At 44.4% G+C, this 15000-nt stretch overlaps 1 protein-coding gene across 4 annotated transcripts in view; it reads right to left on the bottom strand.

Moving 5' to 3' along the window:
- larp1 (La ribonucleoprotein 1, translational regulator) overlaps nt 1-15000 on the bottom strand; it is a 55047-nt gene that overhangs the window by 8592 nt on the left and 31455 nt on the right. For 2 of the 4 annotated variants that reach the window (XM_063203640.1, XM_063203642.1), the window contains 10 exons: nt 13795-13951; nt 11415-11549; nt 10966-11118; nt 8571-8739; nt 7078-7222; nt 6229-6406; nt 5223-5380; nt 3636-4112; nt 604-727; nt 1-52 (listed from right to left, as the gene is read on the bottom strand). The exon at nt 1-52 is cut by the window's left edge and continues 154 nt beyond it. In XM_063203640.1, the coding sequence (XP_063059710.1) occupies nt 1-52; nt 604-727; nt 3636-4112; nt 5223-5380; nt 6229-6406; nt 7078-7222; nt 8571-8739; nt 10966-11118; nt 11415-11549; nt 13795-13951 (1748 nt within the window). Of the gene's footprint in view, nt 53-603; nt 728-3635; nt 4113-5222; nt 5381-6228; nt 6407-7077; nt 7223-8570; nt 8740-10965; nt 11119-11414; nt 11550-13794; nt 13952-14404; nt 14510-15000 lie in introns of all 4 variants that reach the window. The other 2 variants (XM_063203639.1, XM_063203641.1) reach the window with 2 other exon arrangements.

Raw genomic sequence — 15000 nt, 5'->3', positions numbered from 1 at the left:
GTGGACGGCTCGGGCGCGCCAAACAGCTTGTTGGCCAGAGCGTCGGTGGGAACTACAAGAGGAGATGAAGGGCACGGGGTAGGAGAGAGAGAGAGAGAGAGAGAGAGAGAGAGAGAGAGAGAGAGAGAGCGAGAGAGAGAGAGAGAGAGAGAGAGAGAGAGAGAGAGAGAGAGAGAGAGAGAGAGAGAGAGAGAGAGAGAGAGAGAGAGAGAGAGAGAGAGAGCGAGAGGTGTGTCAGAGCTGTGTGGTTGTGTATGTGTAACAATGACAATTTCTCCCGTTACACAAAATAAACTATTAAGTGTCTAGCAAAATAAGAGAAAATTATTGGGCATTACAATCATCAATATATCTATCTATATAATCTACAATTAACATTTTAAAATATGTTATTAACAAAAAGCTCTGACACGCACACACATGCACACGCGTCCTCTCAGCCACATGTCAGTCGGTCGGTCCTTGTCTTGGCCAGGGAACTCCCATCTACATATGTGGTGCCGTTTGTGGCTCATCGCCATGGAAACGGATCCACTCGCCTACTACTACCTTCCACACACGCACACGCATGCACAGGCACAGACTCTCAGCTCCTCTACTCACTCTGCTGGGGGCGTGGGGGTCCGGGGGGCACCTCCTGATTGGGGTCCACAGGAGGCTCCGGGGTCAGGCAGTCAAACTCCTCACGGGTGATCAGGTGCACCTTCTTGAAGTTCTCCACCTCTTGCTGCTCACACACATGGAATACACACATACACAAGCACACACAAGCACACACACACACACACAAGCACACACACAGAGGGAAAAGACATTAAAAACATGATAGTGGTGGTCTATACCAGACACTGCTAAACATCAGCATTCTATAATAAACGCAGATGAATTGCATTTTTACCATTTACACTGCAAGTTGGTATGCCGACACGTTACTTTGAACACAGATATTGGCAGAGCATGGGAATCTGTCCACAGAAGCCAGAACCTGGCATGCCCAAACACACAAGGTTCAGTTCCATTTTACCCATCACTTCATTTAGTGTCAAAGTCAACCAAAAGGATAATAAAAAAAACATAGAACAGTAGCTCTGAACTTAACCCTTCTCCAAAACCACTCTCTTAATTCCGCAGGGCTTAGACAAGCTGGGAGCTCTCCAAAACTTCACAAACAAAAGCTTTTAGGAAATCTTTTAATAACCAACCAAACATAAAAGGCATCTAAATATAGCCGTTTGCCTTTTTTCTCCTCTCCAAGACACAAGTCAAAAGCAAAACCCCGTCAGAAGATGACAGTTTGGGTAGAGGACATGAAAAAAGCAGAATGTAACAGAAGGTCAAAGGTTAGGGTTAGGGTGTATACATGCAGCACTGACAAAGGGGTAGCCAGTGCATTAACGCTGCACTGAGTGAGTCCCTTAAAGCAGCCTAAAGCCATGAAAACAAACACCAATATGCTTCAAAAGTGACTAATACACACACCAAGTGTGGTTACTGCCATGTGAGTTCTGGTTTGCTATGCATAGAGTAGCCCTGGGTGAGGTATGCACTACAAGTACTTCACAGACAGCTCTACCATTTGCACATATGGCCGTCTAGTTATGCTTCATCTCCAAGACCATAAATCTGGAATACCTTCTACTTTGGTCAACTTCTACAGCATGCTCAAGATCAAAACCCCACCCCTCATCAATCAAGTGCTCTATTAAGAGTTTTCAAGAGCACTTCACTTTAAAAGTTCACGGTGAAGACTTCAGAGTAAGAGTACTAACAAACATGCGTAAACAGCCTCCCGTGTTTTGGCTGTGTGGCCAAAACTGAAACCAAAACATTGAAGTTCAAGTACCGACTTCGACATGCATGTTCCAGAGTTACTTAAAACATCTCAAAACACACTTAAAAGTGATAACAGACTGGACTAAAACTCCCTGATATCTTACCACCGTAGACTAAAAAGCCCCGATAACTTACCACCGTAGACATAAACCCATAAGCTTAATTGACTAAGAGCAGGTTACCTCTGAGCAGTAGTGAGCCATCTTTTCCCTCAGTCAGCACCCCTTGGGCCTGGTCGTCAGACAGGAGGCCTAGGCCTGGTGGTGGCCACTGGGGGGTCTATTTATAACCATGGCCGAGTGGCCAGTGACGCGCTGCAGCAGCAGCAGTAAACACAGCCGAGCACGGAAGAGCGCTGCACAGCGGCCGTGGTGGGGATAGGTCACCCCAGCTACTCGCATCAGTGCGGTCAGCACGTGAAAGACCACACAAAAGAGACCGGCAACACAATAGGCAGCCAAAACCCACATCACACACACACACGGATGTATACACACACCACATCAAAACACAGGGCCATTCTGTGGCAGCCCAGTCCAGAAAAACACCCAAAGGCCTGTCACGTCTGGTAACCTCTGCCACTATTACCATTAAAACACACACAGTGACATACAACTGGAACTTGTCAGAACTTAGAACACAAGCCCTCATGCACACATTAGGGAACTGTCAAGAGTCTTACACATGATCCGTGCCTACCAGTATGGTCCATTTTTAAAATTGTATTTACCTGGCAAGCTAGAAAAAGCCAGCTAGTGAAATAATGAGAGAGGGGAATTACATAGCCTCCCCTCATGCCCTCTCTCTAACATGTTCACTATGAGAGGAAAATTCAAAAGCACAATGACTGACAGAACTCCCTTTGGATTAGAGGCTTTTAAAAAAGCACATGCTTTCCATATGCAAAGTAAAAAAAAATACATCGATCACATGTCCAATTCAAAGGCAATTCATCTGGCAGGTGACATTAGATGCTTCAGCAATTGTGTATTCCACGCCGTGGTCACCATTTGAAGAAGTTATATTGCATATTTCAAAATATTTGTAAAGTAAATCAAATCAAATGTCTGGGGTTCAAATAAACACCAAATCATTGTGATGATGCAAGTCTTACATCGGCCCACATTCAATGTGGTTAACTCATGATCATACTCCTTCACATCATTTAGATGAAACTATAGCACTTGAATTCGGGGAATCCCAAAGGGGACAGAATCTTATTATGGTGGAACAGTGGAACTGGTGTCAATTTGATGGCAACATACTCATACACAAATCGTGATGGCATAGTGGGATTTATGATACTTGACTTCTGATGTTACTCGACTTAAACTTGAAATGGCTACACTCCTATGAAAATCACTGATGTTACTCTAGTTTAACTATGAAAATCACTTCAGAGGTGTAGCTGGTGGAGTGTCAAATCGTGATGGTAGCGTACTCCAGCTAGCACGTGATTGCTAATTGATTAGAGTAGCTGTATTCGTACTCGTACTCGGTTCTTATCGACTCACCTTGACTGTGGTGTTCTCTTGTTTACAATACATCTGAACTCATGTGGCGTATCCTGGCTATTGACTCTTTACGGAGGCATAGTGAGGTGTGCGTGTTAAATCGCGCTTCACCTTGATGATGGCGTACTCTGGCTATTGACTCCTTAAGGAGGAGTAGTGAGCTATGTGTGTGTGTGTGTGTGTGTGTGTGTGTGTGTGTGTGTGTGTGTGTGTGTGTGTGTGTGTGTGTGTGTGTGTGTGTGTGTGTGTGTGTGTGTGTGTGTGTGTGTGTGTCTGATCGCGCCTCACCTTGATGGTGGCGTACTCTGGCTCAAAGTTGTCGTCCCACAGGTCCTGCTCATAGTAGAAGAGGCCGTCGTTGATGACCTTGACCAGCTCGGAGGTCAGCTTGGAGCGCGAGGTGTGGTTGCCGGTGCGGTCGCCGCCCGGGTGCTTGCGCAGGTACGGCGGCGTCTGCGTGACGATGAGGATCTTGTTGACGTCACGGTCGTCGATCTCGCCGTCCGTCTCCTCGTCCGACCAGTCGGTGAAGGTGTTGCGCCGGCCGTCCATCTGCTCCATCTCCTCGTCGAACAGGAAGTCCAGCTCCTCGGGCTCGTCCGCGTCCTGCGCCTGCTGCGGCTGTTGATCCTTGGAGGCGGAGAGGGGTGTCTTGGGGGTGGGGGTGGTGGCGCCACCTCCTCCTCCGCCACCACCGCCGCCGCCGGCCATGTTGGAGGTCGCCGGGGAGACCGGGCCGTCGTCCGCTCTCTGCAACAAGGGCGTCTGCCGTCAACCAATCGACCAATCGAGCAACCCGACCCAATCAAGCAACCAACCAACAAACGCGTAAAGCGGATGAGGAAATGGAGGCGCGGGCGTGGAGGCAAGGGCAAGATGGATGGATGGGTGAAGGGAAGAAGGAAAAGAAAAGGCAAAAAGAAACAAGATGGAGAAAAAACAAAAACAGCAGCAGCATGAGAATATGGTCGTGAGTTTCATGCAAAATAATAAGAACTCAGAGCCGGCGAGAGTGGAGATAGACACAGAGAGTGCATCTTAATATGCCACCTTGCCTCCTCCACTTGCGCTTGTCTCCTCGCCCCGCCTCCTGGCCCCTCCTCCATGGAGAAAACGATAAAGTTTCCCAGCTGTCAGCCTAGCCACAACAACTTTTGAGGGACTGTTTTTCATTCACCATCCCAATTGCAAACGAGAAAAAGACTCTACAATTGAGCTTTTGCAAGATATTGAAATATAATTCTGTTGTCAGTGATGTCATCATGACGAGAAGCGAGTGGAGGAGGCAAGTGGAGGAGGCAAGGTCCCATATTAAGATGCACACAGACACAGATCAAAGAGACTCAGGAAGTGAGTACACATCACAGCATGACGCCAAGGAATGAGAGGAAAAAGCACTGCCTGACACAGAGAGAGACAGAGCTGGCAAGTGTGATGTGCACAAATAATAGGACAGAACGCACAAAAAGGTAGACAATGTGATGAACAAGTGTGTGTGTGTTTGTATGTGTGTGCTAGTTTAAAGGTGCACTGTGTAGGATGGTGGACAGAGTAGTTGTTGCAACTATGCTGTTCATTGAAACTGTGCCGTTAGTGCCAAATTTCAAAGTACAAATTTCACATTTCAAAGTACAGTAAGTATTGCAGCTAAAAATGTCTACGTAAATGTCCCCCTTTTCAAGCATGAAAAAAAAAATCCCAGTCATAATGAATTTGATGGTGGTGGTAAGTATTCATTTAAAAGGTAACATTTGTGAATGTGCAACATGAATTCTGGAAATAAACTACTAAAAATATTACACAGTGCACCTTTACGTGTGAATAGATAGATCTATACGTATAAGATCTATTGATGGATCATCATCGGCTTCCTACCTTAGGCCTGGCTGGTGATGGCCGGGGTTTCTTCCTGACCTCGATCCAGGACTCAGAGTCCAGGTCGGGCAAGCTGGCGGACAGGCCCTTGGGCATGGTCTTCAGGTTACTCACGTTCTCCGCCTTGGACTGCACAGGCGTGGAGGAACGCGGCAAGTCTGTGGATGATGGCACACTCAGTATATTAATTACACTGCACTTAGCTGACGCTTTTATCCAAAGCGACTTAGTTATTTACAAGGTATTGGTTACAGTCTCTGGAGCAACGTGGGGTTATGTGCCTTGCTCAGGAGCACCTCAGCCTAGCCTGATTATCATCGACTTTCAAATCTCTTCGGGACTTGGTCTGACCAAGAGCATAACAATTCACATTTCCCAAACCACATTTCCCAAATGGCCTCCCTTGGTTTGCTTCCCAACAAAGTGGGACGAGTTCCCGATTTTGCGGGAACTCAGAAAGTACTTGCATTGCTCTTGACCTGACTGGTAGCAACTCTGAAGCTGTTGCGTCACTAGGAGGGCACGGCCTGGCTAACTTTAGCCATGGAGTGGGTTGTAGGGAGAGATAGGGTGGGATACAAACCACTACAAAAAACATTAAACCATGGGCTGACCCTCATATTAGAGATCAATACTGCCACCTACTGACAGGACGACATATGACCTCTGACACGCACAGGGAGGTTCATCATTACACATGCATTATATTACCAAAAGTGTTAGCTCACCTGCCCAGACTCACATATGAATTTAAGTGCCTTTCCTTTCCTAACCCTCATTTCATGTGATGCATTATACTTCATTAATGAATTATAATCCATGATATACTTCATGAATTTAGACTTTTTTGACTAATACTTTTTGGCTACTTCTATATGTGAAACTACGCAGTGTTGTTGCTCCACCCACAATTTCGTTGCCTTCATTGACAATGACAATAAACTCCTTGAATCTGAATCTTGAATCTGAACCAGCTTCTTAGTATACCCCTCAGGACATTACTCACCGGAGTGCGGGTCCGTGGCCTGTCTGGGCACAAACTCGGGGCAGTTGATGAGCTGGGAGAAGTCCGTCCCGCCCTTCCCATCTGGCATCCCAAAACCCGGCAGAGGCCACCTGTCCGGCTCCTCCTTACAGCGGATCTTCATGTTGATGATCTCCACCACTTTGCTGTCCTTCAATGCCTGTTACGCAGCAGCAAAGCACAAGGGAATCAGTATATTTACACGACAGAAGAAAAAAAAAAGGAATCATTATGTTAAGAAAACTCATGAATATACACCAGGTCACGACAATCAGATGAGTTTTACAATTGACTTTTTGCGAAAGGAGATTGAGAAGCCTTGAAAACATGTTCCTCGCTTGGCGTCTTTGGTCTCTCCGTCTGCACATTATTTGAAATGTATGGAAAGTCAGAATCACCGGCAATGATCTCTAGTAAGCTTATAACCCCTAATCTCCATTTGTATTTCAGGTCTATGATCACATGGACAGCGTTGGTGGGAACAACACTCCTGTATGCTTACGTCAGGACTTGATATGGGCACCTGCCAACCGGACAAATGCTGGTAAAACTTGGCTCACTAGCCAACTTATTCTCCAAAATACGCCAGCCATTTTATTTATTTATTATATATACAGTATATTATATATATTTAGACTACAGTAGGCTACAAAACACAACATGGGCAAATAGGGACGGGCTCCGCACTAGTATTCTTTAATGTGACAAATGCCAGCAGCTGCATCAATTGTTGTTAACGCCAAGCCCTGGCTTACGTGTATGCATCTCCAGACACATCTGGTGATAGTGTGTGAGTGTGTGTGTGTGTGTGTGTGTGTGTGTGTGTGGTACCTCTATGATGAGGTTGATGTCCGTGGAGAGGGCCTGTACTCTGTGGAAGCTGGCGATGAGCCCCACGGGCAGGAAGCCCTCGTCGTCCATCTTCCTCCGCAAGAAGAAATCCCTCTGCAAGTTATCCATGCTGAAGTAGTACTCACTACAGAGAGAGAGAGAGAGAGAGAGAGAGAGAGAGAGAGAGAGAGAGAGAGAGAGAGAGAGAGAGAGAGAGAGAGAGAGAGAGAGAGAGAGAGAGAGCGTAATTAGTACTTTTATTTGGATCACAGAACGTAGAAAAACAGCATACAGATCAGAGAAAAGGGTAGGTGGAATTCATTCAGATTTTTTAAAAAAAGGATCATGCATGCACGCACGCACGCAAGCACGCACACTAAAGTGTCGGTCTAGTGGAGGCAGCTGAGAGATAAGCAATAAAGCTGGTGAAAGCACCATAGTCTAGTCAAGCACTGCCATCACCACCACCTGGTCAGCTGACTACACTTAAAGTAAGCCACCTCTCGTGTTAATTGAAATCATGCATGCGCTCAATCTCTCGCTGTATGGCGGCTGTGTGTTGCAACAAAGTGGCCCTGTTCTGTGACAGAAATATGGATCTCCTACTGTTGCTTGGGTCAGCCAGAGAGAGGGGAGAGAGAGACAGGGGAGAGAGAGAGAGAGAGAGACAGAGAGACATAGGGAGAGAGAGTAAGAGCGAGAGAGCGAGAGAGCGAGAGAGCGAGAAAGAGAGAGAGAGAGAGAGAGAGAGAGAGAGATTTGAGGAGTATTGAATTGAATACAAAGCTTATTGTGATTTATTGGGTAGCAGGCACGACCAAGAGACGCTTCGGCCTTCGAACAGAAAGAAAGTGTTTGGAAAAGCGTCTTGGGGTGACTGAGGAGTTTTGGGGAACAAGAAGCTGAATGATTTGAACCTGAAATTTGCGATATTTCGCAATAATGTCAGTGATCAGGCCCACTTGAGATCAAATTGGCTTTATGTGGCCCCTGCACCGAAATCAGCTTGGTCTAGTCTAGTTGATTCAAACTCACTAACAAGCAACTCTTGATTTGGACTTCCAACGCTTTTTTGACTTGTCTTGGGTCTCTGGTTTTTGGTCTGGTCTTGAACTAATATATATCATTTTACCGTGTCTGTCTGTAATATGTTAATTTTTCTGCTGCCAACAAGGCCAGGGCTCACTTGTAAAACGCATAGAAAAATCTCAACGTGGTTTGGTTATCCTGGTTAAATAAAGGTAAAATACGGGGGTGCAGTGGTGCAATTCGCTAAGTCCTCCACATTTGGGTTTTCATGCCCACGGACACCCCGGTTGGAGTCCACCCGTCATTTCCCAATCTTCCCCCAACTCTCTCTCCCTCTCACTTCCTGTCAGCATCTCATACTATCCTGTCAATAAAAGAATATAAAGCCCCTAAAAAATGTGTTTAAAAATGTGTTTAAAATACAACAAAATTAAGAAACAGTAAAGTGGTGTAGTCCTACTCACATCTGCCTCTTGATGTAGTCCTTGAGCAGGCCCTGGTCCACTGAGTAGAGGTCCTGGCTGCTCAGGTTGTCGTAGTAGTAGGTGACAGAGGAGGTGTTGGGGAACTTGGGGCCGTAGGCGCCGTCCTTGCCCTCGAAGCCCTTGTAGCCGTAATGGTAGTCATAGTGTCCTGAAGAGAGGAGAGAAGAGAGAGACGTTCAGCCATTTTGTCACACATGGGCTCAACGGTGCAGATTTGTTAAACTTCAAATGTGAGGGCACTGCGTTGTGCACTTGTGCACTCTGAGCACATTTCACTGCGTAATCAATACGCCATACGCACTGAAACATAGTGCCTGAAGTACACAAGTGCGCCATTTAAGACACAGAAATGCAGTACCCTCACATTCGAAGTTTCACAAATCTGCACCCTTGATCTTTAGAGTACCCGTCTGTGGCCACGCTTACATGTTTTTTTTTTAAATTCCGAATGAATAAATCAGAATTAAATAGTTCCAATGAGTTTACATTGCACTTACATTCAATTCTGCATTGTGTGGCGTTTACATGAGGTTTTTGAAACGGAATTAAGGTTCCCGAATTAAATTGAGTCAACTCTGAATTAACTGTCTCATGTAAACGAGGCCAATGTGATGCCGCCTATTGTCTCAAACTCCCTGAAATACTGGCAATGTTCACAATGTTATAGATTTGCAGTACTGATCTCTAGTATACTCGTTTAGGAGATAATGCTATAGTGTATTGGTTAGAGATTAGTGCTGTTGCACATTGCTACTCATTTGAAAATGCACGTCATACACTACACACACACACAAGCAATCTATCTATTTCCCAGGTGCAAGCACGGTCGGTTTGAAGCGGGCTGCAAGACTTTAGGTTTGTGTGTACTATGACCTCTGTAATGTGGTCACTAGACTACGGCCTTTCACCTAATTTGACGTTCTGCTTTACACAACAGGTGACCTATTATTCTAGACGCGTGGCCGCATATTTCCCTGTAGACGATTGTCCGCATTTGTGTGTGTGTACGAATTTGCATGTGTGTGTATGTGTGTGTGTGTGTGTGTGTGTGTGTGTGTGTCTGCGTGAGGTTAGTGCGACGGCCTGTGCGTGTTGCTGAGGGCAGTAGTTCTTGAATGGCTGAGTTGAGCTAAACCCACCCCACCCCCTCACATTGGCCGTCATTCAGATTCACAAGCAAGACACACATCGCCAATGCCAGCATGACTAAGCGATTTTACGCCTGTGCAATCCACTTCAAACCAGACTGTGGAAGTAATTGACAAATATTGTTAGGTCGTAAAGTATTGATCCACATTTACAATGATCAAGTAAACCTATATTTTTTAATTTTGTGTCAGAATTTTCTCATCAATGCGATGAATTTGTCTTGGATCTACATTTGGGTTTTTCATGTGTTGGGGTTTTCAGAGCGGGCATTAAAACTGTGCATGAACACATGTATAATTTTTTGCATTACAAAAAAATGAAAATATATAAAAAATAAAAACAATTATTAAAAAATATATTAAAAAATGCCAAACAGTGACGTCAACACAGCAAAACTGAGGGCCCCACATGTTTCAACAAGCTTATTTTTCTGTCTATTTTCAAGTAAAAAATACCCAGTCAGTCGAGTCAATTTTAATTGATACAAGTAAGAGAGATTTTCTTGATCTGATAATGGGTCACTTGGTCAGCATAGCTGGTTATCTAGGTAAAACAGTGACACAAAAAGTAAAAGTAAAAGTGAAAAACCCTGCCACAGATTCCCTCCAACACAGGTTTGACCGCTTCAAGTATCTGGCTAAGACTCAATATCAGCTCAAGAAAATGTCTGTAAAATCCTTGTATTGGCAAGAGTTTAAAACTAGGTTTTAGGTCTCAGAATTCTAGTTCTACAATTCTAGTGAGTTATTGGAGGTCTTTAATGTTCAATTAGGATTGACATGACTGACTGGGCATTTTTATTTGAAAATCCACAAAAATAAGCTTATTGAAATGTTTGGGGCCATCAGTTGTGCCGTGTTGACATCAGGTGGATAGACAGCCGTCATTGCTGTTGGACAACAGCTAGAAAGATGTTTCTTGGTAAGCACATAATTCTCCATGTGTTCATGCACAGTTTTGATGCCCTGCATGAAAATACACAATGAAAATCCATGAAAATAAAGAAAATGCATAAATGAGAAGGTGAGTCCACACTTTTGGCCTGTACTGTATGTCTTGTCTTGTCTTATGTGTTGGCATGCATAGGAAGGATATGGTTGTGCATACTGACGAACCTATGCACTTATATTCCTGTGTAGGAAGGTGTGTGTGTGTGTGAGTGTATGTGTGTGAGTGTATGTGTGTGAGTGTATGTGTGTGTGTGTGCGCGCATGTGCGTGCGTACCTCCTCTGCCTCCTCTTCCTCGTCCTCTTCCCCTTCCCCGGCCGCGTCCTCGTCCTCGGAAGCCGGCGCGGAACGGAGCCCCCTCACTCTTCACACTCGACACCTCATCATGGTCGTCACGAAACTCACGCTCGTACTTGCCGCTGTGCCAGTCTGACGTGGGGGAAAAAAAAGACACTTACACTTAACTACAGGAGGTGCAGGTACAGTGTATGACTGCAAGAAAGGCAGCTCTGGAGGTAGTTTTTAATATAGCAGTTTTTAAACGCTGCCTCTATGTTGAATTTAACATTAAGGTTAAAATGTCTCTTCATGAATCTTTGTGTCTCTAAACTCAATATGAATTTTACCTCTACTTCGCGTTGATTGGCTAATGCCAGCCAGAGTAAGAACCTCTCCATCATCTCACTACATAAGCAGGTCACATGACTTTAGTGATGACATCATACCTCTGAGGTCGTTGCGGCTGTTGGGGGGCATGCGTGGTGGCTCGTTCTGGCGCGTGTTGTTCCGGGACGCCGAGCGCTCCCTCGGACCCTCCGACTTCACTTCAATCACCAGGGGAACCCACTTGTGCTTGTTGCCTGAGAAAGAAGACACACATACACGGTAAAGATTAATATTTTTTTGAAATACTTTTTTTCCCTCCTATTTTTTTTTCCCATTACAATTCAAAGCCCAACCCATTATAATTCAAAAATGTTCAGAGATGATTCAAAAAATACATGTGACATTGTATTGCATTTACTTAACTGAACTATAGGACTACACTATTTTTTATTTATAGGGCGCTGGTAAGACTGCAGTTCCTGAGATGAACTCTAGGTGTCAGTACTGTGCTATGGCACAGAGGTAGACAAACACTAAAAACTGAGAGCAACAATGACGTGGCCCAGCAGACACACATACACGTACACGCACACATATTACAGCATGCGCATGCGTGTACACATTCACACAGACACAGACACAGACACAGACACAGACACAGACACAGACACAGACACAGACACAGACACAGACACAGACACAGACACACACACAATAGTAAACCACTAAGAGAGCCACAGAAAGAGGAAAAGGGGCAGGGAGCTGACAGGACAGACAGAGGGAGTAAGGAGCAGCTCCAGGATTGTAGGCCAAGACCAGTGGAAGCAGGGTGTCTACAGGTTTGACCAAGTCAAAATTAAGACATTTTAAGACTTTAATACCATTTTCCAATTAAAATTAAGACCAACTCGCGACGTTTACAGGTTTTAGCAAGTCAAAATTGAGACATTTTAAGACTTTTCAATACCATTTTCCAAATGAAATTAGGACCAACTCGCAAGATCATACACAGGTTCAAATGAAGCACAAAAACCAATTGGTTATTTACATTAATGTAGCCGTTTGAAAACACAAAACTATACACAATGAAACTTTACACTATACTCTACACAATAATGCGTTCTAAATTACACTACATGGCTACAAGTTCATCACACGGCTGACATAATTATTCCTCCCTAAATTAAGCTCCACGAACTTAAGACATTTGGGTTGAAAATTTAAGACAAAATAAGACTTTTCAAGGCCTTATTTGGCGAAAATTAAATTTAAGACTTTTTAAGACTTTTTAAGGACCCGCGGCCACCCTGTGGAAGAATGAACAAACAGCTCCAACCAACCCCAGAGCAGAACCAACAGTCAGCTACGACTAAAACGACCATACTCTCAAATGACCTTTCCACCACGTGGTTTTAAAAATAAACAGAATAAAAAGATGGGGAGAAAAAAGAAGAGATGCAGACTTTGTGCGACCTCAATTTCCCTCCTGGAGCTTAGTTTTTCATGCACAAGTTGGTTATTATTAGACTGGATATGACCGAATCATAATGCCTTTACTGAAGTCAAATGTTGTAGTAGTGCAGCACTGTGGGAGTTCAGGGGTGCATTTCACAAAGACATAGTTGCTAACGACGTCAGCTACTTTGTTGTTTGCAATGCAATTTCCCATTGGCAACTACCCAAGTTGCTAACTGGCTAACAACTATGCTTTCGAGAAACACACCACAGTTTTTTTCAATAAACTGAAAAGCATCCCATTAGCAGAACAGCGTTATGTCGATACTACCTACACATCGAGCCATGGTACCAACCCAGTACAACAGATGGCACATGCCCCATTACGTCGTGCTAATAACCTGTTGGAAGCTCATCACCATAAGCAGCCCATCTTGACATCAGTCCCCATTTTGAGACTACAAGACCCAACCAAGTCGCAAGACGCATTAGCTTTGCTTGAGGACACACTCCCCGACAATGTACTTCAGTGTTTCCCAACCTTGTGAACTGCCACAAGTCTTTCCACCCTTCAGTACCCCCTCAAAAATGCTCTATATCGCTCCCTATCCCAATGTGACTTCATGCATTTGTCATTATTTGTACATTATGTATCATATATGTGACTGCATAACCCTAGTGGTAAATCTTAGGACACAATGCCTTATAAGGCCCAACCAAGTCCTAGAGGGGACACAGTCTTAATAGTGTACTGTACTTGATAGACCCCATTCATACACACATTTTTAAGTTGAATTTACTGTTTTTTACTAACATCAAACGCCAAGAATATGTTAATGCAATACCTTTCCAAATACAATAACACATTTCCTCACAGACAATTATATATTAACTATCACATAACTTCAAGTTAAGCAAACTAAACCGTTGCCCATCATTCATAAGATATGGTGTACTACCTTTTACTGGCCATAATTTTGACCATTTTCATCAACTACCTTTCACTACTTTTTAAAACCCAGCTGATACCGTGAGGCGGCCCACCTTTCTTTCCTTTCTGGCCGTTCTTCTGGGACTCGTCGTCTCCGTTTTTCTCCTCTCCGGAGTCGTCCGGAGACTTGCTGGTCTTCTGATTCTCCTTGCTCTCCTCGATGATCTCACGCTTCTCCTTCTCCTTCTTTGCAGTCACTTTCTTCGGCACCTAAGGATGCAAGATAAACGCATTAGAAATCTTGTTTTAACACCTGAAACAAAATCCAAATCCCCCAAAAAACTGTTGTAGTGGGAGAAAAACAACAACAGGTGCTCGTTCAAAAGGAACAAAGTTTAGTGAACTGAGGAGAGATGTAAGGCACTACGAATTAATGTAGGAATAAAAAAATCCTTCGTCTTGTCCCACATAAAGGCCTTTAATTCCTACATCAGAATGTCTACAATCTTCATCTAAAGGTTGATTTTGACTTTTGAGTCAAGTTGAAAGTTGCCACCATGTTGTCTTCAACGCCGCTCACCAGCTATGTACAGAACAGCATGTACAAACTCATTCCTATTGTGCAATCCCACCACATAGATGGCGAACCCTCTGCAGCATATTACACCAAGGCATAATCAGAGACATTGGAATGGGTACAGTAGAGACGAATCAAGCTCGTACTTTTCCGGCATCCACTTCACGTTTGGTGAACGCCCCTTTAGGAGACCGGTGAAGGTCACGAATAAACAGCGTTCCCTTAGCGCTGTGGATGGTGGTGGCGCACATCTTATACAAGCCATCACCAAGCACCAAAGAAAGGGGGAAAAGAAGGAGGTCAAAGTTAAGCACACTCCTTCATATCGGGTAGGTGGGGTTTGAGTCATCTTGCTCTACTAGACAATGTTAGACATAACACTGCGACCTAAATTAGCTTTATTTAACACAGCCGAAATGGCTAGTAGATGCTAATCTTACTAGCCAAACGCACACTCACTAATGGATCAAAGTGGCTAGTAAGGTGGTCTTTTCTACCAGCCAAACTGACATTTCACCAGCAATTGGCCGGTTGGCTGGTGCAAATTTAGAGCCTTGACTGTGACTGTATCTGTACTTACACACACATCACATTGTAGGTCACATGCAGTTACTTTAAAACCCTCTTGAAGGCTTACATGCAGGACAGTTACTGAGTGATTATATTCATGACAGTCTGTTCCACAATACCATACTTTCAAGACCTGCAAAGGAATTATGTCTTTAAGGAGTGTCAAAGGGTG

Source organism: Engraulis encrasicolus, chromosome 7, assembly GCF_034702125.1.
Source record: "Engraulis encrasicolus isolate BLACKSEA-1 chromosome 7, IST_EnEncr_1.0, whole genome shotgun sequence".
NCBI lineage: Eukaryota > Metazoa > Chordata > Actinopteri > Clupeiformes > Engraulidae > Engraulis > Engraulis encrasicolus.
Note: the sequence above shows the minus strand (reverse complement) of the source record. Positions and strands in the feature narration are given on the sequence as shown.